At 46.0% G+C, this 22,251-nt stretch overlaps 1 protein-coding gene across 2 annotated transcripts in view; it reads right to left on the bottom strand.

The window, feature by feature from the left end:
• The window catches only part of EBF2 (EBF transcription factor 2), a 204,508-nt gene extending 182,494 nt beyond the window's left edge, over window positions 1-22,014 (bottom strand). The window contains exons 1-6 of one of the 2 annotated variants that reach the window (XM_519669.8): window positions 21,330-22,014; window positions 18,697-18,853; window positions 17,541-17,604; window positions 17,218-17,273; window positions 16,633-16,706; window positions 9,695-9,763 (exon numbers count right to left, since the gene is read on the bottom strand). In XM_519669.8, coding sequence (XP_519669.2) covers window positions 9,695-9,763; window positions 16,633-16,706; window positions 17,218-17,273; window positions 17,541-17,604; window positions 18,697-18,853; window positions 21,330-21,460 — 551 coding nt within the window. In that variant the 5' untranslated portion in view covers window positions 21,461-22,014. The other variant, XM_054656602.2, reaches the window with a different exon arrangement.
• Window positions 22,015-22,251: the final 237 nt, after the last annotated feature.

Raw genomic sequence — 22,251 nt, forward strand, 5'->3', positions numbered from 1 at the left:
TGATCCAGAGGTCTTGGGCAAGCACTTTGAATGACAGAATGCTAGTCATGGTGAGTTGGTTTTCATCTTTCTCCCTCTTTTCTAAAGAATTACTTATAAATGGTTTGGATTCTGGCCTGAGTTTCTGCTTTCTCACAAACATCCAGGCTACTAAAAAATTCACAGATTGCCAGATGGTATAACAGCAGTTCCCTGCAATGAATCTGAGCTTCCCAGTGAACAAAGAAGACGCGTACTCATGGGGACAAGCGGCAACATCAGCAAAAGCTTTGGAGTGGTGAGTGTGCTGGGGGAGGGGAAGCAGGGTGTGAAGAGGTAAGAAAAAGGACCTTTCCCTCCAGTGGCTGATACCAGAGTATCTGGCAGGGAAAAAACTTTCTAGCAGGTTCCCCTACTTCCATTCTCCGTGTTCCAATCCATCCTCAAAGTTCTGTCTCCAAAATACCAGCCTGATCATGAAATGGCACAACTCAAAACCCTTCTACATCTTCCATCACTAACAAAGTAATGTCAAAATACTTTTGTATGGGCATATAAAGTCCTCCAAAATCTGGGCCCAAATAATCTCTCCAACTTCTCTTACTGTCTCTCGTCACATGTAGCCAAGTACCTCTAAAACTATGTGCAGGTTTAGGAAATTCTTTCCTTTCCAGGTGCCTTTTCCAACACACTTTCTTCCTAGAAGGCCATTCTGCCCCAATTTGTAAATATTCGAGGTATAGCCATCACCCCACCTATCTCTGCCATGATGGAAATTATCTCCGCACTTCAGATCTTCCAGAGTGCTTATCCTTTTATCTCTTTTATGGTACTTTTTGCATTTTGCATAGCATCCTAGTCATATCTACACATCCTTTGTTTTTCCACATAAACTCCAAGCTCTTAGTGGGAAAGCCTTCTATTTACTCAATCTTATTATCCCTAAGACCCCATGCAAGGTCCATGACATAATAGGCCCTTGATAAATATTTACTAAATATAAGTAAGAATTTTATTCTGCTTTACAACCCTAGATATCTGTTCTTGGGCCTGTTCTGTACCTATCTGCCACTGGACATAAGATCGCTAAGAGGTTGTAGAATGCAGGAAGTCACAGGAATGGTCCTATATGAACTGGCAATAGACTCAATCACCCAAACTCTTCAATGCTTGGCAGTCAGAGATTAATCTGTGAATTAATATCTATGGAGTGTCTGTAGCATCCAAGCCACTACAAAGATGCAATGTGAGATACAGGATAATTGCCCTGACTTTTTTTAAAGCATCTGTTGTATCATGCACTATGTGGGCACCTTACATTAATGTATTTAGCACAACAACTTAAGGGGAGAGGTATTATTAACACCATCACACAGCTAATAAATATTGGCATCAAGATTTAAATGCCATGTGATGTCTGATATCTAAGAATTATAATACAATTGGAAATGTAAAGCAAGCACGAAATAGATAAAATAAATAAATAATGCCCATACCCCTGAACAAGAGTAAGAATTTGTGATAAATGTCAAGAGAAAAGATTTTCACTACAAGAATTAATATCTTTGAGGAAGTAGAATCTGTACTAGGTCTTGAAAAAGGGATAGGATTTATATTGGCAGAGTGCTTGTGGTGGGTATTCCAGGTGGAAATAGTGTATACAAAGGGAGAAAAGAGGAAAAATTCAAGATCTGTGTTCCGGACAGGGGGATCCACAGAGAAAGAAAGGATGGGATTCGAATGTTGGGACCTAGGTACCATCCACTGACCTAGTCTTCGGAGCGCTTTTTGTATTTTGTGAATACGTATTTTTTGTGTGCTTATTTACGCTGTATGCTCCATGAGAGCGGGAACCATGCCTATTGTATTCCCTGCTGATCTCTCACTGCCATTCACAAATATTTTTTGCTTGATGACTGAATAACATAAGGACTTAGCAAGTGAATGAATGATGGAACGAGCCCATTTATACACAACTAAGCTAGTTTGCATCAAATCCTAAAACTCTAGTGTCAGGAAGCTGGCCAGGCAAGCAGAATAAGTGTAATTCTTAAATACTAACCCAATTACATGAGCGAACTTTCCAGCACCACCTCTGCAATCATGAGGAGGAGAGTCATTTTCTCGAACAAAATTTTGTTTCTTTTTTACCACTTGGCTCCAGTGTCCTCCAATGAAGAGCTTCAATCCATAGGGACACTTTTTCCCAGCTACAGAGTCCTTTATCTTACCTGTAATTCCCTGAAATGGCCAAGAAACTAACAAAGGTTTTGCTAGGAAACAACGGAATAAGATCATGAAAGAATGATGCATTCACATTGGATAGATAATCTGTGGTTTTTATTGAGAAAATCTAAACCCTCCCTGAGAGAATGAAATTTTCACTTAAAAAAAAAAATACATTGAGTGCAGCAGCCCACACCAGTAATCACAACACTGTGGAAGCCTGAGGTAGTAGGATAGTTTGAGGCCAGGAATTCCTGAGACCAAACTGGGCCCAGAGTGAGACCCTGTCTCTACAAAAAAATAAAATTTAAAAGATAGCCCGGCATAGTGGCACAACTGTAGTCCCAGATACTTGGGAGGATGAGGCGGGAGGATCACTTAAGCCCAGGAGTTTGAGATTGCAATGGGCTATGATTGCACCACTGCATTCCAACCTGGGCAACAGAGCAAAACCCTGTCTCAAAAAGAAATTTTTTTTAATAGCCTGGGGCCAGGTTTCTGTGGGCTCTTCACAGTACTGGGTTCTCCCATACTGGAGATGAAGAGTCTGGACAGAGAAGACATATATATTAATAACTCCGGTAAATTATTGAGGAGCAGGGATGAATTAGCATACCTGACCCCCAAACTTGAGGCCTCAGCAAGAATCAGAGAAAGTAGAATTGGAAGGTAGTGTATTAGTCACCCATGAACCCAAAGCACTTCATTTGACAAATAGGGGAACTGAGTCACAGAGAGGAGGCTCTTGACCTCTGTAACATTAGATAGCTAACTAGTGAAATGTTCTTGGGCCCAACACAGGTCTTCTGTTCCTAATCCGAGGCCTTTTTGCTGCACTGCACTATCCACTCCTCAGTCACGCCGAGGACGGACATTCTGTCAAATCTGTCACACAGTTGAATGTGACTCACACAATCTCAAGTTAAATGCTACTTCAGGGGCCAACAGCACCCACTCCTTCCACAATAACAGATTCCCCCTCCAGTGTTCCTATCAGTTCTTCCAGATCACACCCACCAGGCCCTTCCATCTTCACAGCTCTTAACTCTGCAGTTTTTCTTCCTATTACACCAAAATCTTTCTCTCTGTAATTTCTACCTATTGACGAAATTCCAATTTCACAAGCAAACTGGCTATGTGACCTTGGCTGAGTTACATAACTCCTTCAAACTTGAGACTTTTATCAACCATTGAGAATTAAGATGATTTTACTAGCACAAATGTCATAGCACAATGCCCAACATACAATAAGTGCCAATTAACTGTTAGATAAATGTTATTATTGGTTTTATGTATCCTTCTCAGAGCCAGAAATCTTCACTCAGGAGATAACACTGCTGATATATCTGATTTGCCCATTTCCGAGGAATGGGAGGTAATGGTCACCTTGCAGACATAGGTCACCTTGTAGATATAAATCTCACCTGCAGCTCAACTCCAACTACTACCCAAATTCTATTTCTACCATGATTCTCTAAAAGTTTCCATCCCACAAATCGCACTTCACTGGAGTTAAGAAATACACTTGAGAGACAGAAAGAACAAGTACGGCCCAGGGGAAAGTAGATCCAAACATATGCTTCAGTAGAACAAGTTACTTCATGAGGCAGAGAAAGGCAGGAAGAGACTGTGTTAGACAGCAGGAGAAGGGCCAATGACAAGCCTGGACCAGAGGTGAGACCAGCAGATGACAATGCCCACACCAAGATGGTGGAAGAAGAAAACAAGAGTCACACCCATCAGGATGACTACTATCAAAAAAATAAAATAAAATAAAATATAAACAAGGATTGGTAAGGATGTGGAGAAGTTGGAAGCCTTGCTTGTGCTTATGCACAATATGGAAGAACAATAAGGAACTTCCATATTGTTTTCTACAGCAACTGTACTATTTTACATTGGCAGCAATGTAAAATAGCAGTAGCATTTTACGCTGGTGGCAATGCAAAATAGTACAGTTGCTATAGAAAACAATATGGAAGTTCCTTTTAAAAATGAAAATGTAATTACCATCTAGACCAGCAATTCCACTTCTGGGTATGTTCCCCAAAGAATTGAAAGCAGAGACTCAAACAGGTACTCATATACTCATGTCCACAGCAACATTATTTCCAGTAGCCAAAAGGTCAAAGCAACCCATTGCCAGATGAATATACAAACAAAATGTGGTTCATCCATACAACAGAATATCATTCGGCCTTTAAAAGAAAGGATATTCTGACACATGCTACAATATGGAGAGTCCTTGAGGTGATGCTAAGTGAAATAAGCCAGAAACAAAAAGATAAATACTACCTGGTTCCATTTACGTGAGGTGTCTAGAGTAGTCAACTTCATAGAGACATTAAATACAATGGTGGTTTCCATGTGCTTGCGGGGGTAGGAGATGGGTAGTGGGGAATTGTTCAGTGGGTACAGAATTTTAGTTTTGCAAGATGAAAAGAGTTATATAAATGAATGGTGGTGATAGTTGCACAACAATGTGGATGTATTTCATGCCACTGAACTACACACTTAAAATGGCTAAGATGGTAAATTTTATATGTATTTTACCACAATTAATTTTTAAAAAAAGAAAATGGTGTCAGGAGAAGCCTTCATGGGCAAATAAACTTCAGTTTATTCAGATCTTTTTGAATAAACCTTTTGAATGAAGGTCATTGTGTTGTTTGTTTGGTTTCTCAAGAAAGAAAATAAACAAAAACACATCAACACTTAAAGTGGTCCTCCTGGGAACAGAGCTCAGAAATATACGAGACCAATGTCCAGGGACAAAAGACTGGGATATTTAGCGTGTGAGAAATAGGTTGGACCTCCTCTTTATTTATTTACTAGAAAATACCCTACCAGTACGCACATGGGTAGCCTACGAAGATTCAAAATAAATTATTGCCCTCTCTATCCATCTGACTTTTTATGGGGCTGACAAAGACAGGAACAATAGGGACTCATCTTCCTTCTCCCACATTAGTCAGACTGTCCCTAAAGTCCTCTTCTCACAGATCACCAGATTATCCTGAGCCCCCCAGAGGCTCACTGGATCGTCAGAGAACCTGCCAGATAGAGAAGAGAGTTTGAAAAGAACACAGCCCATAACAACCAAGTTTGAATTAGAGCTTCCCTCTAAAACACAAACGCAAATCCATTTGAGCCTTTTATTTTTATTTACCACACAGGCCTTTATAGACAAGAGCTCAGCTGAAGGCCACAGTAAGAATGATGTTTCATTAGTGTTTCTGTTTTGTTCTGTTCTGTTTTGTGGTTTTTTCCCCTGATGGGGACTTTGGATTTCTACACTAAAAATTAATCAGGAGACCCTTGATTCAGCAGCAAGTCCTGCTAGGCTGTGTTTTGGTCTAGCCTTTTGGAGAGGGGCATAGTTGCCCAAGAATTCACAAAAGCATACTGAACAAAAAAATGAAAATAGAAAATAAATTTATGTTCTAGAGAGATTAAGGCAGGGAGTAATTTAGTATTGGGGGAAAAAACTCCAACTCTGGGGCTAAGTTGAGAAGGGGAGAACTAAGTCCTTAATGGAGGATCCCCTATTGTAAACTCCAACGGTTTTCAATTAAAGGGCCACAAAGTAGTGAAAGCGATTTTTCGTATTTCAAGCAGCCTATTAGAAACAGAAGATCTGCTGGGATATGGTCACATGGACTCACCAGAAAGCCAAGTTGTTTTGTGTTTGAGCTGGAAGTCTCCCAAGTCAGTGTGGTAACACTGGTTATCTCATCCCAATCAAAAACTCTTAATTGGCCATTGATGGTATCAAGGGCATTTCTGAGAGGAGATGTTTTTCCCTCCCATTTTGTTATACGTTTTTGATTAATAAAAATGGAATTATAGCTGCATTATTATTTGTCCATAGCAGTTTGGAAGGCAAAGTCCTGCAAAACCCTGTGTTCACCAAGGAAGAAGCTTAAGGGGTCCTTGGTGGTGAAAAGTTGGGGAACCATCCTCTCCCTCTCCCTGGAACATGCACATTTCAAGGGAATAAACAGACTTCTTCTGAGCCAGAGTGGAGCGTGCCTGTTGTGTCAGAAAACGCAAAGACAGACAGTGTAAATTAACTGCATCTGGTAAGGTTAGGTGAGAAGGGGGAGGAGATAATTAGTTGGCATTATAGGAACAAGGACAAGGAACAGAGTTCTATATTTACACAGAGGAAATCCAAAATAGACTACATTGCACCCATTTGGGGCTTGTGAGGGAACCCACGGAGTTGGCAGATGGACGCAGAGACCAGACGCAAGGCTGATCCAAACCCCTGGATACCGTAAGCACCATTCCCACCTTCAACAAATGGAAACCTGACTTTATGCCCTTTTTTTTCTTTTCTTTTCTGAGACAGGTCTCCCTCTGTCATCCAGACTGGAATATGGTGGCACGATCACAGTTCTCTGCAGCCTCCACCTCCTGGGCCCAAGTGATCCTCCTACCTCAGCCTCCTGAGTATCTAGGGCCACAGGTGTGCACCACCACACCTGGCTAGCATTTTTAGTTTTTGTAGAGATGGGATCCCACTATGGTGCTCAGGTTGCTTCATGCCATTTTACTTCTGAAAATGAAGGCAAGAAGGCTAAGGTAAACCCGAAAGACATTCAGGAGCGATGAGACAAGGTTTCAGTGAGAGAACTCTTATCTTAAAACAAAAGCCCTTCCTGTGTCCATGTGTTCTCATTGTTCAATTCCCACCTATGAGTGAGAACATGCAGTGTTTCGTTTTTTGTCCTTGCGATAGTTTGCTGAGAATGATGGTTTCCAGCTTCATCCATGTCCCTACAAAGGACATGAACTCATCATACAGGAAGGAGAACATCACACACCGGGGACTGTTGTGGGGTGGGGGAAGGGGGGAGGGAGAGCATTAGGAGATATACCTAATGTTAAATGATGAATTAATGGGTGCAGCACACCAACATGGCACATGTATACATATGTAACAAACCTGCACGTTGTGCACATGTACCCTAAAATTTAAATTAAAAAAAAAAAGCCCTACAATAAGCAAGCCAAACAAATGGATCTGTTTATAGTAAGGTGGGCTCACTTAAAACCTGATACTGGACAATTTACAGTACCCTTTGGTATGTATGTTTCCATGTGTAGACATGCAACATTTCAGAAGTAACGCACATTTCAAGTGAGGCAGAGACATCACTGGGCTATTTTATTGCACATAGGATAGTAAAAATAAATGCCACAGTCACATAAAACTCATAATCTGTAGCCAAGATACGATTTCCACTTTCTCAGAAGAATTTAGAGCATGCTAGCACAAACTATGAAGGCGCCTAATATGAAAATCTTTTCTCTCTATAGACGCAAAGATACTTTCTTTTGTACATGTAATATGTGTATTACATAGGAAGAAAACATGAGCATATTCAACTTTATCGGTGAATGTAGTGAGATGTAGTTCTTTAAAGTAAGAGCTCCTGCTTAGTGCAGAGCCATTAAGGTGTGTACTTATGAGAAGCAAGGTGCAGGTGAGTATTTACAGATTTGCAAACATTTCTAAACCTGGTTTACAGGGTGTTTATTATGAAAAAGGATGTAACAGTCATGAGGTTAGAGTACCTTCTTAAAAGAGAAGCTAAAGATAGTGGAAAAGACTAGATCAAGATTAGTGAGCTCAATCCACAGGCCGGAAAGGACAGGGTCTAGGCTGCTCTCATATGCATCCAGTCTCCCAGAGAATCCCTGGGAAACACAGAAATGAACAGATCCAACTCATCAGTTAGGACAGAAAAAGTGCTGGGAGAATGAGGTTGTGGCCATGGAGAGAAGCACAGTCTGGAAGTAAGGACAGTTCTGCTGTGTTCCTTTTTTTTTTTTTTTTTTTTTTTTTGAGACAGAGTCTCACTGTCTCTGTCACCCAGGCTGGAGTGCAGTGGCGTGATCTTGGCTCACTGCAATCTGTGCCTCCTGGGTTCGAGCGATTCTCCTGCCTCAGCCTCCCAAGTAGCTGGGATTACAGGCATGTGCCACCATGCCTGACTAATTTTTGTATTTTTATAAAGACTGGGGTCCACTATGTTGACCAGGCTGGTCGCAAACCCCCGACCTCAAGTGATCTGCCCACCTCGGTCTCCCTAAGTGCTGGGATTACAGGCGTGAGTTACGGCACCCAGCCTGGAAGTAAGGACAGCTGTGTTCTAATGCCAGCTCTGCCCAACCAGCTGCACAACCACGGGCAAGTCATGCCACCGCTCAGCGTTCAGATTTTTCAGCTAGATGAGGAAAATGACTGACTCCAAAGAGTCCTTGCAACTCTATATATTTAAGCTTCTCTGTACTTTCAAAAAAGACCAGAGCAACCCCAATAGCTCCCTAAAATGCAGCTCACTGGAACCTTCTAAAATGGCAAAGACACTATACACATCCAACAAACATTTTATATTTGCCCATCATCCTCTTCAAGCATCTCAGAGAACACTGCAAAGATGCCATTGATATTTCAGTAGCCTCTTGAAGCCTACAGCAGTGACTGCACCCCCTAACCCATCATTATATTATTGAAGAACAAAGATGCTGAGTGCTTTGTCCAAGGTCAGAAGCTAGGACAAGATCAGAATTCCAGCCTCCTCAGTTCCTAGGCTATGCTATACTTTCCACGAAGAAACCAAGCTGGCTTTCTGGGAAGAATGCCAGAGGTTCCATTCTCCCAACTGAGAATTTGTTGGAATATTGGAATAACAACTTTGGAGACTGTGGTCTCTCCAATCCATTTCAGGACCTGGCTAGAAATGTGAAAACCCAAAGAAAGAAGCAATAGGGAATTATTCCATTTTTTAACGAAAGAGAAAAAAAATTAGGGATGGGAATATGGGGTTTCTTAAAAATTACATGATTTCTGGAAGTTAATTTGGTATTTCTTCATTGGTTTGTAAGTTCTGTTTCCAATCACAAAAAACAGACAGCTGAGGATGCCTAAATCACATTTCAGTGAATTAGTGTCTTGTCCCAAAGAATCTTTCCCATTCTGAATATAACATAGAACACAGAATGCAATCCTCCATGGTAGAAAGGAATCTCCCTGAACACAGCAGAGAGCTTGCCATAATCCCCTAAACCATAATCTGAATTGATAATCTTCCAGCCAAGCAGCAATCACCGAGAATAATAAAGTGGGTGCCACTTAACTTGGGGCACATTTCTTCTTCTAGAAAACTGATTGAGACCATACCCTGCCCGAAAGGAGAGGTGCCATCGCTTATATCCTGCACCACACATACTACTTATTAGGCTGAAGCTGGTGCACCTGGAAAAGACTCCACCACAGATTTAGAGACACGTCTTCCAAAGGAAGATTCTGGCTTCTTCCAAGAAAGGCCAGCATGAGGAGGCCTTTGTTGGATGAGCTTAGTGACTTGAAATAACATGAAACCAACTTGACAGCAAAGCTCCATGGATCAGTACTCAGAGTTGAGGTTCATGAAGAAAAGGAACCAAAAATGATTGAAAAATCACTTTTTCCCCCTACCTGTCAATTATGACTGGGTCCGATGGAGTCTCATTTCGGTTTCCACAGCTTTTCTTTTCGCAGCATCGACTGTAGATTGGGAAGGAACCAAGAGTGAAAGAAATTTATTAAATCAAGAAAATGCAATGAGCACATGACAAGAACATTTTTTCCCCCCAGACAGAGTCTGGCTCTGTCACCAGGCTGTAGTACAATGGCTTGATGCCTCCTTCTTGGCTCACCGCAACCTCTGCCTCCTGGGTTCAAGCAATTCTCCTGCCTCAGCCTCCTGACTAACTGGGACTACAGGTGTGTGCCACCGCGCCCAGCTAATTTTTGTATTTTTACTAAAGATGGGTTGTTACCATGTTGGCCAGGCTGGTCTTGAACTCCTGACCTCAGGTGATCTGCCCACCTCGGCCTCCCAAAGTGCTGGGATTACTGGCATGAGCTGTAGTGCCTGGCCACAAGAACATTCACCTTCGTGAATCTGTCTTGGAGGGAAACAACACACACTGGGGCCTGTCAGAGGGGTGGTGCAGGGAGGGAGAGCCTCAGGAAGAATAGCTAATGGATGCTGGGCTTAATACCTAGATGATGGGTTGATCTGTGCAGCAAACCACCGTGGCACATGTTTACCTATGTAACAAACCTATACGTCCTGCACATGGTCCCCTGAACTTAAAATAAAAGTTGAAGAAAAAAAAAATGAATCTGTCTAAGGTAGCTTCCCAACTATAAGCTACTTGAGGGCAGGATTTATGACCATGTTTTATAAAATAAAAAATAAAAAACACTGAACCTGAAGCCAAAATATACTCAAATTCTCACTCTGTGATTTAGAAGCTGGCTAATTCTCAGCAAATCACAACTTCCCCATGAGTCATATTTGTAATCGGAACCACGGAAGGTTGGATATTAAGATGGATAAGGTCACTTCCAGATTGATATTCAATGATTTTATGATATTTTAGATATTTGTGGCTCAGTAAGTAATTAAAGAAACGAGAGGAAGGAAAATATGTAAAATAGACTGCAAGTGGCTGCCAGGATTACTATAAACCTTATTTACATAACATCTTTCTCCAGAGATCTTGCTATACTTTATAAACATTTATTCATTCACTTATTTCCATCATTTTTCAGATGAAGTAGGAAGACCAGAACTATGGTATACATTTTAAAATACGAGGAAAATGAAGCAAGGAGCTGTTGGATGGTAGCTCCAATAATTTTCACCAAGTCTGAAACAGAAATGGTATCCCACTGTTTGTAAGTCCCAGCTCTGAAAACTCCACTTTCCAAGACGTCCCTCTTGTGCTGGGTACCTGATAGAAAGACCTCAATAAATGCTGATAGGATTAGCTGAGAGGGAGATAAAGAAGATCCCCTGGGGCAATTACAACAAACAGAAAGTACTCCCTAGGACCTGAGAGGGGTGCAAAACACTCCAATCCAAAGGTATCTGTTCGAAAATACCTAGACAAATGTGAGAAGGGCAAAGGAAGCTTGCTGGTAAGAAGCACTGGGAATTCACTCCCTTACCACCAGGGAGCCCATCTGCTGCCTATCAGGGCTACAGACTTCTGAATACCTCTCAGCTCATCTCAGGTACATGGTCCACTATCAACTATAGTTGGCTAAGGATGTAGCCTTGACATGGCTTTTTAAAAAATCTTTATCATCCATACTGGTTGGAGAATATGCCTAAGGAGTAAGCACACTAACAATAACCAAACTGTATGTGAACACTGCCCTGCCCATGGTAGTTTTTCTGTAGCATAAGTTTGACATGATACCTTAGGAAGATTGCTGAACTGGGAATCAGCGTTCTGGTGTCCAAGCTGTCACCAACCAGCTTCACAAATTTAGTCAAATGTCTTTAACCCCTCTGGGCTTTTTCTTTCTTATGAATAAAGTGAAAGTGTTGGATTTGATTCTCTCTAGAGTGTCTTCTAGGTTTAAGTCCATGAGGCTAGGGGATTCCATGAGCACCCTTTGAAAGTGGTGATAACATAAGGAAAAAGGGAAGTCATGTGACAGCAGGAACCCAATGGCCTAGCACCAACCCAGTCTTAGAATTTTTTTTTTTTTTTTTTGAGACAGGGTCTCCCTTTGTTGCTCAGGCTGGAATGCAGTGACATGATCATGACTCACTGCAGTCTCAACCTTCCAGGTTTAAATGATCCTCCTTTCTCAGACTCCCATATGTAGCTGAGACAACAGGTGCACACCACCACACTTGGCTAATTTTTTATTTTTCATTTTGGTAGAGATAGGGTCTTGCTGTGTTGCCCAGGCTGATCTCGAACTCCTAGGCTCAAGCCAACTGCCCACATCGGCCTCCCAAAGTGCTAGGATTACAGGTGTATGCCACCATGCCAAGCCTCAGTCCTAGCTCTGTGGCTCTCTGCAGCTCATTTGCCCTCTCTGGTTCTCCACAGAATTAAACATAAACAAATAAATATCTTAAAACTTTTTAAACCCACCTCTTTCATGGGTGTGTGGATTCGCAAGTGAGTAAGTCTACCATCCTCAGAAAGTAAAATATACTTGAGAGATGCTTAAACATTTGCAGCAAATGGGCACAATGAGGTTTTAAGAAATTTAATCAAATTAGTAGGAAGGAAAAGAAAAATGGTCTCAACTTTCTTAAATACCAGAGTTTGCCACTGGGACTTTCTGAAATAATATTTGGCCTTTGAAATTATATTAGGTCTTAACTTTTAAAATTTCAATCCATCCCAAGATTAACACCAATAAAAATGCAGGCCAGCTGCTCTCCCACCTCCTAAAGCCCTTGTCTCTCTTCCCAAATCCCTACCCCCCACCCATTTCTCCCACCTTTCCTGTTTCTAGAATATTGCTTATGTCAACGTAATACCTTTGCAGCTCAGGCAAACCATTTTTCTTAGCAACACAGTTTCAAAAGACCCATACATGCCAGCTACCTACAGACCTTCAAGCAAGACTCTCCCCTTTGACATCACCAGCATGTCAACCTAACCCCAAATATGTGTGCAATGCCGGGTACAATTTAATTACAAGAGCACACACTGTCAGAACGTGCCAATCTGTTTAGTTTGGGTAGGAATGATTCTGAGGGGGCTGAGTAAGTTTTCAAAATTGTTCAGCTGAATTCAGCTGCCTTCCGTGGGGATTTCCTCTGGAGGAAAAGAAAACAGATAAAAATGTAAGCCTGGTGCCAGTGTAGTATAATGTAGGGAAAGAACTTGGGAGGAAATGATATTCAAAGAAAAATGCAGATAAACTTTAGGATCCAATCCTCCATTTTCCAACAGTAACATATTTAAATATCATCTCTAATGTTGATATTCAGCACAAAACATACATAGAACATACTTGGCCATTGAACTATAATAGTAAAGGTATAAAAATAATAGAACTTGGTTGAATTAGCCCCATTTGAGCCCATCTTAAATTTTTTTCTGGGTCTGTTAAGTTGGCCAAAGCAAATTATTTTTTTTTTTTAGAAAAGTTCTCACTAATATGTTCTAGTCGTTCTTTGTTTTTAACGGCATTCAGTCCTCCTGCCAGCAATATTAGCACAAGCAATGGGAAGTGGAGAACCTGAGATGTTTGTGAACCTACACTCCCCAAACAGTGTGGAACAGCTAAGAAACCAGGTCCCTGAATTACTCAGATGATAAACTCAATTCTGCCTTCCCTTTGCTGTGTAAACAAAGCCTGAGTGACCAACTTCAGGTTCAGCTACTTTAGTTAAAAGGCTTTTAGGATTATTCTCCAACAAGCAAGTCTGAAGTTCCTGATAAGTGTTTTCTAAAACTAAAAATGACTCTAAGATTAAAAAAAAAGTAATAAAAAATAAATAAAACAAAGAGAAGAGGAAACTGAGCTTGGCAATAGGTTAAGACTGTGTTCGTAACAACCCCAGAGAGACTCAGAGGTGCTCTTTTTTCCTAATGAATGAAAATGAAAGCTGTTCCACTGTTTCTCTCTGGCTTGGTTTGGTTTATTTTATTCTAGTACTTATTTGGAGAACCTTTTACTTGAAACACTCTCAATTTATTCTCCCCATCTCCACCCGGAGTCTTTGAAGGAGAGAGAAAAAATAAAACAAGTTGGAAGTGGGAGGTGGGGAAATATGAGAACTCTTATCACAATCCTGAATCATACCTGCATTTTTCAGAAAGAGAAAAAGAGGAATAAAAGATGGCTGGGGAAAGGGAAAAAGCCCCAGCCTTGGACGGAGAGTGTCCCGTCAGCCAAACTCCAGCTCACGACAAGCGAGTGTGTCCCTTTCCCCTCCAAAATAGTTTTTAAAATTCAACCTTCAACTTTCAAAAATCTGTCTCTAATTTCAAACTCAAATAAGCGCACAGCATGGTGGCTTTTGTTTTGTTTTCTTCTCCCCAACTCCTCCCTGTGATTGCATAACAAAAGTGTCTAAATTCACACCATCTGGCCGATAAAGACACTGGCCCCACTGCCCGGCTGGCCCATCTGATTAGGGCCCTGTCTAGCCTGCGCCTTGTGGCGAAAAGTCACAGCTGTGGGGTTTGCTCGAGCTCAATACAACTCTGTTATTAGCCAGCTGTAGGCCTTGAGACGACTTCTGTTCAAATTATAATATCTTTTAACCCTCTGAGCATTGAGGGCTCAGGGGTGGCTGGCAGCGACATAACAACTAGATTTCTCCTTGCTAATAATTGGCAAAATGAACCAAAGCAGGGAAGAGAGGAACAGAGACCATTGGGGAAGGGAGAAAAAAAAAGTTATTCCTAAAGAGATTTATTTTGTCTCTGCTTTGTTCCCCATTCAAAGCTAAACACAGATTTATGAGGCTTTTACTAAAGATTACGGAACATAAAACCATCCGGGGAAGTGCCCAGGTATGCCAAATAACACTATGCAAATGAAACTAAGTATATGCAATAACCCTTGAGAAACAGGGCACCTGATTCATCTCTCAATCATTGACTGCTACAACTGGCTCTTAAAATGTAAGAGAAGGAACTTTTCCCCCTTCCTGGAGTATCAACCAGCTCTAACTGACAGATTGAATGAGAACTTCCCTTTTGGATGCATCTAATATTTGCCATTACCCATCTCATCTGCACACATGTACACACACACACGTATGCTGCAGACAGTATCCATCCAATGGATCATTTATTTACACATAATTAATATTTATTTTAAATTGTAGTTTGGGAAGAAAACAGCAGAGCATCTTCCCAGGTCTCCAATGCAGAGAAGTTACAGTACATTAAATTTTTATATTGTGTTACTAATGCAGACTAAACTAGAGGCTTTAAAAATTGATGCTGCTACTTAAACAGCATAAAATGAGGAGGATTTGATTGGGCTTAAAAATAAAAATGTCAGTCTTAACTACAGCTGGATGGGGCATGCAAGTATTATTTAAAATGATAGGTATAATTCATCAGACAATGGATCAGTTTTTTGTTTTCTTTCCTTTTCAGGAGGTAATCTCTCCAAACAAAGGCATAAAAAGAAAAACCTCCCTTCAACTAACCAACCTAATCAAAGCGTTCTATTTAAATCTAGGTATTATATGAACTACATCTCAGAACTGTATTTTCTTTCTGAACAAATCTATCAAACGTCCCTGAGATATTGGAGTATCTATCTTCTTACTCCTCCCAATGCCTTCCCCCCAGCTACTCCAGCAAGGAAGCCTCCATTGCTTTCAGCTGAAGCCACTGGCATTTGGAAAGTTTGTTTTGATACTTGGTCAAAACCAAAACAAACATGTCTGATTGTTATGGTTTCTTCCTGACTGGGTTGGGGAGGGAGACAGGGCTTCAGGGAGCTGCCCGTAAAACAGTACACACTAAATCAGATAACCTGCAATTACCCAAAGCTAGTAAGTCTGGAGTTAGGAGACATTGACTAAAGCAATAGCCAAGTAAGGAAGAATTGAGACTTTCCCTCCAATCAAAGATTTTTGGAGGAAGAAAAGCATGTATGGAGCAGACATTTAAATTTTCATAATAAAATAGCCACACTCTTCCCAGAGTTTCCTATTTATATCCTTTCTTGTCTGCGGTGGGATCCCCAGCACCCAACCGATACCGGGCACACGTTAGGCACTCAATAAACATTTGTTGAAAGAATAAGGGTAGATGCAATTCTTCTGATTTTTTAAACTTTCTTCTAGTCAGGCAGAAAAAAAGGGTGGGGGGGGGGAATGCACAGGACTCAAGGTGGAATGGATTGGTCTCTGAAAGGAAGATGGGAAAGGTGCAGGAACGCCAGTAGACTGAACCTTTCACGACGTGAACATCAGAATCCAGCTGTTGCTCCACACTCCAGATCTCCCAGCGGGTCCTCTCCCTGCCCCTCCTAACGCTGGTGGGAACTGGACTGATCTTTCTTCCAGGTAGTTCCTTCTGACCTGAGAAACTCCCCCGACACGAGAACTCCTAAGAGAGCAACCTCCCGGGAGGAAGAAACGCCCACGCATCACAGCAGGTGCCTGGGTGCCAGGAAGCACCCCGGAAATGAGCCGCTGGACCCTCTGGTGGTCCCTCGCCCAGACTAGGAGTCGTTCCAGGGCTTTCACTCAGTAACTCCAAGTGGAGTTACTGGAAATCTACCACAAGAGGCCCGGCGGGAACTCCAGCCGATCCCAAACCCGGCCCGGGGTTGCCCAGCCCGCTTCCACCACTACTACTGACAAGGGCACAGTGGAGACTTTCCACGTAGCCGGAGGAAACTCCTGCGACATCAGAGAGGTGGAATCCCGAGTCGTTCTGAGTCCCAATGGTTATGCTTTAAGACACTTGCATGAAAGGGTTTCCGTGGATCTACACTCTGTGCCCGTCTGCCCGCGAGGCCTCCCAGCTGCGAGCGCTCAGTCCTGAAAGTTAGTCCCGGGAACGCGGCGCGCCAAGGCCGGGCTGGAGCACCTGCGGGCTCTCCAGGAAGGCCTGGGAAAAGGCGGCTCTTACCTACACATCACTTCGTGCGTCAGGAGAACTCGGCACATTTCCGGATTCTTATTCTGTCCCTCGTAAGCGATGGGCTGTGAAGGAGGTAGTGGCAGGAAAGGAAGATGTGGAGAGGGGTGGGGGGCAAGGAAAGAAGGGACTTCAGAACAAGCACAACATCGCTTTCCCTCCCACTACCTGCCACCGCATTAGGAATTCCCGCCCGCAGCACATTCTGCGCGGTTGCCGAGTTTGGACTCGACTGAAATCATAGAGAAGTTTGCCCCAGTGAGAACATCATTCTTAGCAAAATGGAATGTTTGGGGGAACTGAATCTCCCAATAATTGTTTCCTCTCCATCCTTTTTGTTCGCCTCTTACTGCCCCCAGGGTTTCCCTGAGCCAGACAAAACAGGTCACTTGGTGAGACAGGGAAGAAAAAAAAAAAGTCTTCCCTAGCAGACAAGGTGCTGGGAGGGGGACGTGGAGGGATCTGTGGAGTCTGACCCAGGAAATCGTGGAGGAGGGGCAGGTCAGAAACAAACTGGGGGGTTTGGGGGTCGGGGTCAGAGACAGGCGAAGAGAAGCCAAGTGGCCTCCGGCTCACCTGCTTGGTGACCGAGTCGATGAGCCTGACATAGAGGTCCTGTTCCGTGCGGACACCTGCGGGGACCGGAGGGGCACGAGTCAAGGGCCGTAGAGCCCCTTCCGGGCACCCCAAACCCTTCTCTGCCATGGGTCTGAGGCCCAAGCAGCCTCTCCATGCTGAGCCGCCCTGGAGACGGTGACCTCCCAGTCCCCTGTCCCAGGCAAGCCTCCCGCCGCCCTGGGCTCCATGCGATCCCTGAGAGTGATCATGGCAAGGTCAGCGCGTGTGGCCCGGAAGCCGGCTGCTAGGCGCCGGCTCACCGTTGCTGTAGAAGAGCTCACCGTTGCTGTAGAGGAGCTGTAACTTGTAGTGAGTGCCGTTGTTGGTCTTCTCGTTGCCTTGTTCCTGAAAAGACAGGCAGCGTTCGATTCCCTTGCCTTCCAGCCCCCCAAAATGAGGGAAAGAGGAGACAGTGAATCCCCACCTCACATCCCTTCTCCCCATCAAAAGGCAGCTTTGAGCAACCCCCTGTTCAGCCCTAGGTCAAAGGGCATGAGCATCTGCCTGTCCTTGGCCGCCCCCGGAAACTTGCCAAGACTCGTAGCCACTTGACCCTTTCCAGCCCTCTGTCTCCCTTAAAAATGTCCTCAGAAGTGTGACCCTTGAGCTTCCGACAACCGGACCACTTGCCAAAGCTGCCTTTAAACAGGCACCACCCAACCCATCGGGCTCTGTCTGTCCTTAGGAAGCCCCAAGGCTTCCCTTGGCAGAAAAGTGAAGGGACTTGTCATTTGGAAAGGCAGCATTCGGGCCTATCCCGCGAGGACTGCGCAGGCAGGGCCACGAGCTCAGGGACTGAGTTCCAGGTTCAGGAGGGACTTTGGGAAGTGCCTACTCTAAAGCTCACATTGTACAGCTGGGGACACGGAGACCCGGAAAGGGCAAGGGATTTTCCTTTGGTCACACATAGGTTTCGGCGGACTGTCCTTCATTTGAGACCGAACCCAGCCCCCAATTCCAGGCTTGAGTTTGGAGGAGGCGCTGCCTTGGAGAACAGAACAGGAGAGAAGACACGGCCAGAAGGCAAGCCAAGGCTGGGCTGCCGGTTTCCACTTAGTGCCGCAACTCAGGCCACCTGGCTCTCGCAGGTGCAAAATAACTAAAATTAACCCAGAGAAGGGGAGCGGCGGCCTTGGGTGTACTTTTTAACTAGTCCAAGGGGCGTTTGCTCCGCCGTCAGTCCATAACCAGGCGCTACTAAGGCCTCCAGGCTCGGTGCACAGAGCCGGGAGCGCTCCTCCAGCTCCAGGTTGGGGGAGTGGGGATGGGAGGAGGTTCGGGAAATCGACTGATTTAGAGGCTGGGGGTGAGTAGCCTCGATTTATCATCCCTGATGATGAGAGTGGAAAAGTGTCGCGAGAGTGACAGATGGAATCTTTAGTGCTTCGCAAGAGGGAGTTATTAGGCCGCGGGGTTTGGGGGGTACTTTCCGCTTACTTTGTCATTCTCCACAAAGTCCACGAAGGCCGTCCGCTCGATCTCCACCGGCTGGCCCTGCCTGTCATAGAGCGCCAGGACGAAGTGAAAGAAGTTGGATTTCCTCAAGTTGGAAGGAGGCTGCTTCTCAAAGTGGGCCCGGGACAGGGCGACCCCGCTGCACAGGGAGAAAAACGGGGGAACACAAGACACGGGGAAGCACAAAAAGGCGATGTTACTAACCGCCCACAGCACTGCAGAGGGGTAAGGGGTCCACTTCCCAGGTCCAGAGTTCTGAACCCTTCGGGCCTTTTTTCCAATTCGGATAAGGAAGAGGAGACTCCTTAAAGGAGTCACCGTGGCCACGGGGGCTGGGTGGCAGGGTTGATACCTGGGGTCTCTGACACCACCAAGTGGTCCGGCATCCCACCGCTGGGCCACTCACCATCCCGTCTTTAGTCGAAACCGAAAGACCCCGGCTGCAGACACAGGCCCAGAGTGGTCCCCTAAGGAGGTGGCCCGCGTCCTATACCGTGGGGCTGTCTCCATCCACTCCCTCAGGTGGTACTGCTGGGTGTATCAGGATGCAGAGCTGGGGCCCAGGGTTAGGGGAATAAGTGCCTCCTATGCTTTGGAAGAAGCGACCCTTTTATTTAGTATTAATTCGAGTTATCAGTCCTGGACCCACTGCTCACAACGCCCAAATGCTGACTGGGAAAGGTAGTGGGTAAGAACCCCAAGGGGCAGGCGGGAGAGTAACACAGAGTCCAGGTCTGGGTCCTTGGGCTGCTTGCCTCGCTCTTCCGAAAAGTTGTGCCTGGGACAGAGACAGGGCGGAATCCTCGCGACCAGCTCCGGGGATCGCTGGCCACCACAAATGAGATGACCGACATAGGGGGCCCTCCCTCCCAGAGGTGCTAGGTGGGGAAAAGCCAAACTGTTAAAAGGCGAGAACCTCCTTTCCTGGGGCCAACGCGATCCCCACTCATGCTGCGTTTTCCGGCGGCGCCAGCCGAACCCAGTGACGGTGAAACCCAAGTTGGGGGACCCGGAAGGCGCCCTCGAGCGTGCTGAGTGTGTGCACACGCTTCCCAGCCAACCGGTCGCAGTCACAGCCCACCTGGCCATCAGATCCCATTTCACCGAAGACTTGGGGCTGAGGTGAACGCACAGATTGCGGGAGCTGCCCTGCGGCGCTGGGGTCTCCCAGGTTGAACCCCGGTGCGCAAGCGCCTTCATTCACTCTTTTGAAAGGGGTAACATTTTGGCTAAGCTCTCCCCTACTAAGTCTGCTCCTTCCAGCTTCAACAAACTTTTTGATCCCGGGAAGGAAGGAAAGCGAGGGAGGCGTCTTTCAGGAGCCCGGCTAAGGAAATGCGCGGCACAGTTGCCTCTGCGGTGCTGCCTTATTTCCCTTAGCTCGCAGGCGGGCCAGTCCCGAAGCGCTGCGGAAAGCCGCGGCCGCCGCGCTGTGCGGTCTGCCGGAGGGAAATCCGCGCTCCCCGGGCCACAGGAGGGAGGGAACCGCCGCCGGCCCAAGTCCTGGAGCGATAAAACTTCTGCTTTCTCTGCTCCAAGGGTAGAGGCCGGTTCGCTCTACCCGGGACACCTGGCCAGTTTGGGAAAGGGATCATTTCTCCGTGTGATGTTGGCACTTAAATGTGGGTGGCCAGGAGGGCAGCAGGGGAAGCGAGGGTAGTGGAAGAAGTTCATCGGCTCTTTGGGGGTAGAAGGGCTGCCTCTCTCGCAGACAAGGACCTGGAGGCCACAAATCCCAACTCAGTAGTGGTGATGAGAGAGTGGGACCGTAATGTCTTCGTAGGGTGGCACCCCGGACATGGTATTTACTATCCCAGCACGCAGACGCCTAAACACAAAGTCAACTTCAGGGATCCGCAAAACCAGAGGCTGGCGATCCCTGAGCCAGTCTAGCTGCTGGTCGCCTTTTCTCGCCTCTTTCTTCTTCCGCAACTCTTTCTACTGTGACTCAGTATTTTCTCTTCTTTTAAATCTCTTCTTTTCTCCAGCTCCCTAGCTCCGTTCGTCTGGCTCACTGTTTTATCTTTGAGCCGGGACCCTCCAGCCTGTCCCCCCTCCCAGAGCTCCCGGCCGCCTCGCCTTCCCGGGCAGCCGCTCCGGCTTCTCCCGCTCCCCTCGCCGCCGCCACCCTCTGGCCGCCGGCCTCCCGGGCTCCAGGAATCGCCCAGCAAGATGCGGGAGGTAGGCGCTCGCAGGCGGCGTGGCGAAGCCGAGAGTGGCCAGGAAGCCGGCTTTCCTCCCGCGCCGCCACTGCCAGCGCCGGTGTTCACGCTCCGTTCGGGGCCAGGCCGGCTCGGCTTGCAGGACTAGGGGCTGAGCTGGGAGATGTTGGGGGCTACTTTATTTTTCCTTGCAAAGAGTGGACTGTGGTAAAGGAGAAGGAGAGAAACGCCTACGACCCAGGCAGTTCAGAAACTCGAGTGCCGGCTGCCGGGTGAGCGTTCGCCTGACTGCAGCGATCTGCTTGCCCGAGGGCGAGCCCCAGCGCGCAGGGCCTGGGCGACAGATGGGGGGACAGGGAGAGAGAAAGGCACGGGGAGCGCGGGGGGGTGCACACGGAGAGACAGACCGTAAGAGCGAGAGACAGCATAATAATTGCGCGGCCGTGTCGTTACCTCTGCGCGGCGACATTAGCGTCCACCACTCCGACATTCCGGACCCAGGACCTGACCGAATCCATCTCCGCGCCCAGCGATTTCTCTTTCAGAGCTGGTCCTCTTCCTAAAGTATCTTGAATTCCAAACATTTAAAAAGTCTGATCCTCTACTGTCGCTTTAAAAGTAAGAGTTACAACACAGTCCTGACTGTTCCCAACGTTGCCAGCAAATCGTCTCCTCCAAAGCAATCCAAGAAAAGGGATCAAGTGCCCAAGTTTGAGTCTTAGAAAAAAAAAAAAAAGATAACCCGTCCTTTGCTTCACTGGCGAGGTGCGGACTGATGTAGTCAAAGTTTGGGTTCTTATCCTCCGCAAGTTCAGATCTGCCGCCTCAGCCACTCCACCCTAGGTCGCTCGCATCCTTCTAGCTGCAGTGCTGCCTCCTGAAAGTGATCACAATTTAGAAGCATCACCTGTTCTGGGAGAAACTGGAGGAAATTGATGGCTGCCTAATCTCTCCCCTTCCTCCAGGTCCCCCCTCCCTGCTCCTCCCCACCGTTCCAATTTAGAAAAAAAAAATCCCCAACAGGATCAGTTGTAAAAAGAAGGGGAAGACCTGGAGCCGAGAGGAGGCGGTGGCTGCGAGCGCCACGGAGCCCGGCTGCAGCCGCGCTCGGGCCCCATGAATGGGTTACTACGGCCCTGGCTGCGGGAGGCGGAGCTGCGGCCCGATAAGGAGCCTCATTTGCATGGACGCGCGGGATTGGCCGGCGCCTGGCAAGCCGGGCCGGCGTCCTCCGGCGGCGCGCGCCACGCTCTGCGTTGCCGGGACTCCGGGAGGTGAAAGGGGACAGAAAGCTGCGGGCGTCGAGTCCTAGCACGAACCCCATGTGCGTGCGCAGGATTGGGGGGCCCCCACACCCTGCACTGACTTAGGGTAG

Source organism: Pan troglodytes, chromosome 7 (assembly GCF_028858775.2).
Source record: "Pan troglodytes isolate AG18354 chromosome 7, NHGRI_mPanTro3-v2.0_pri, whole genome shotgun sequence".
Classification (NCBI taxonomy): Eukaryota; Metazoa; Chordata; class Mammalia; order Primates; family Hominidae; genus Pan; species Pan troglodytes.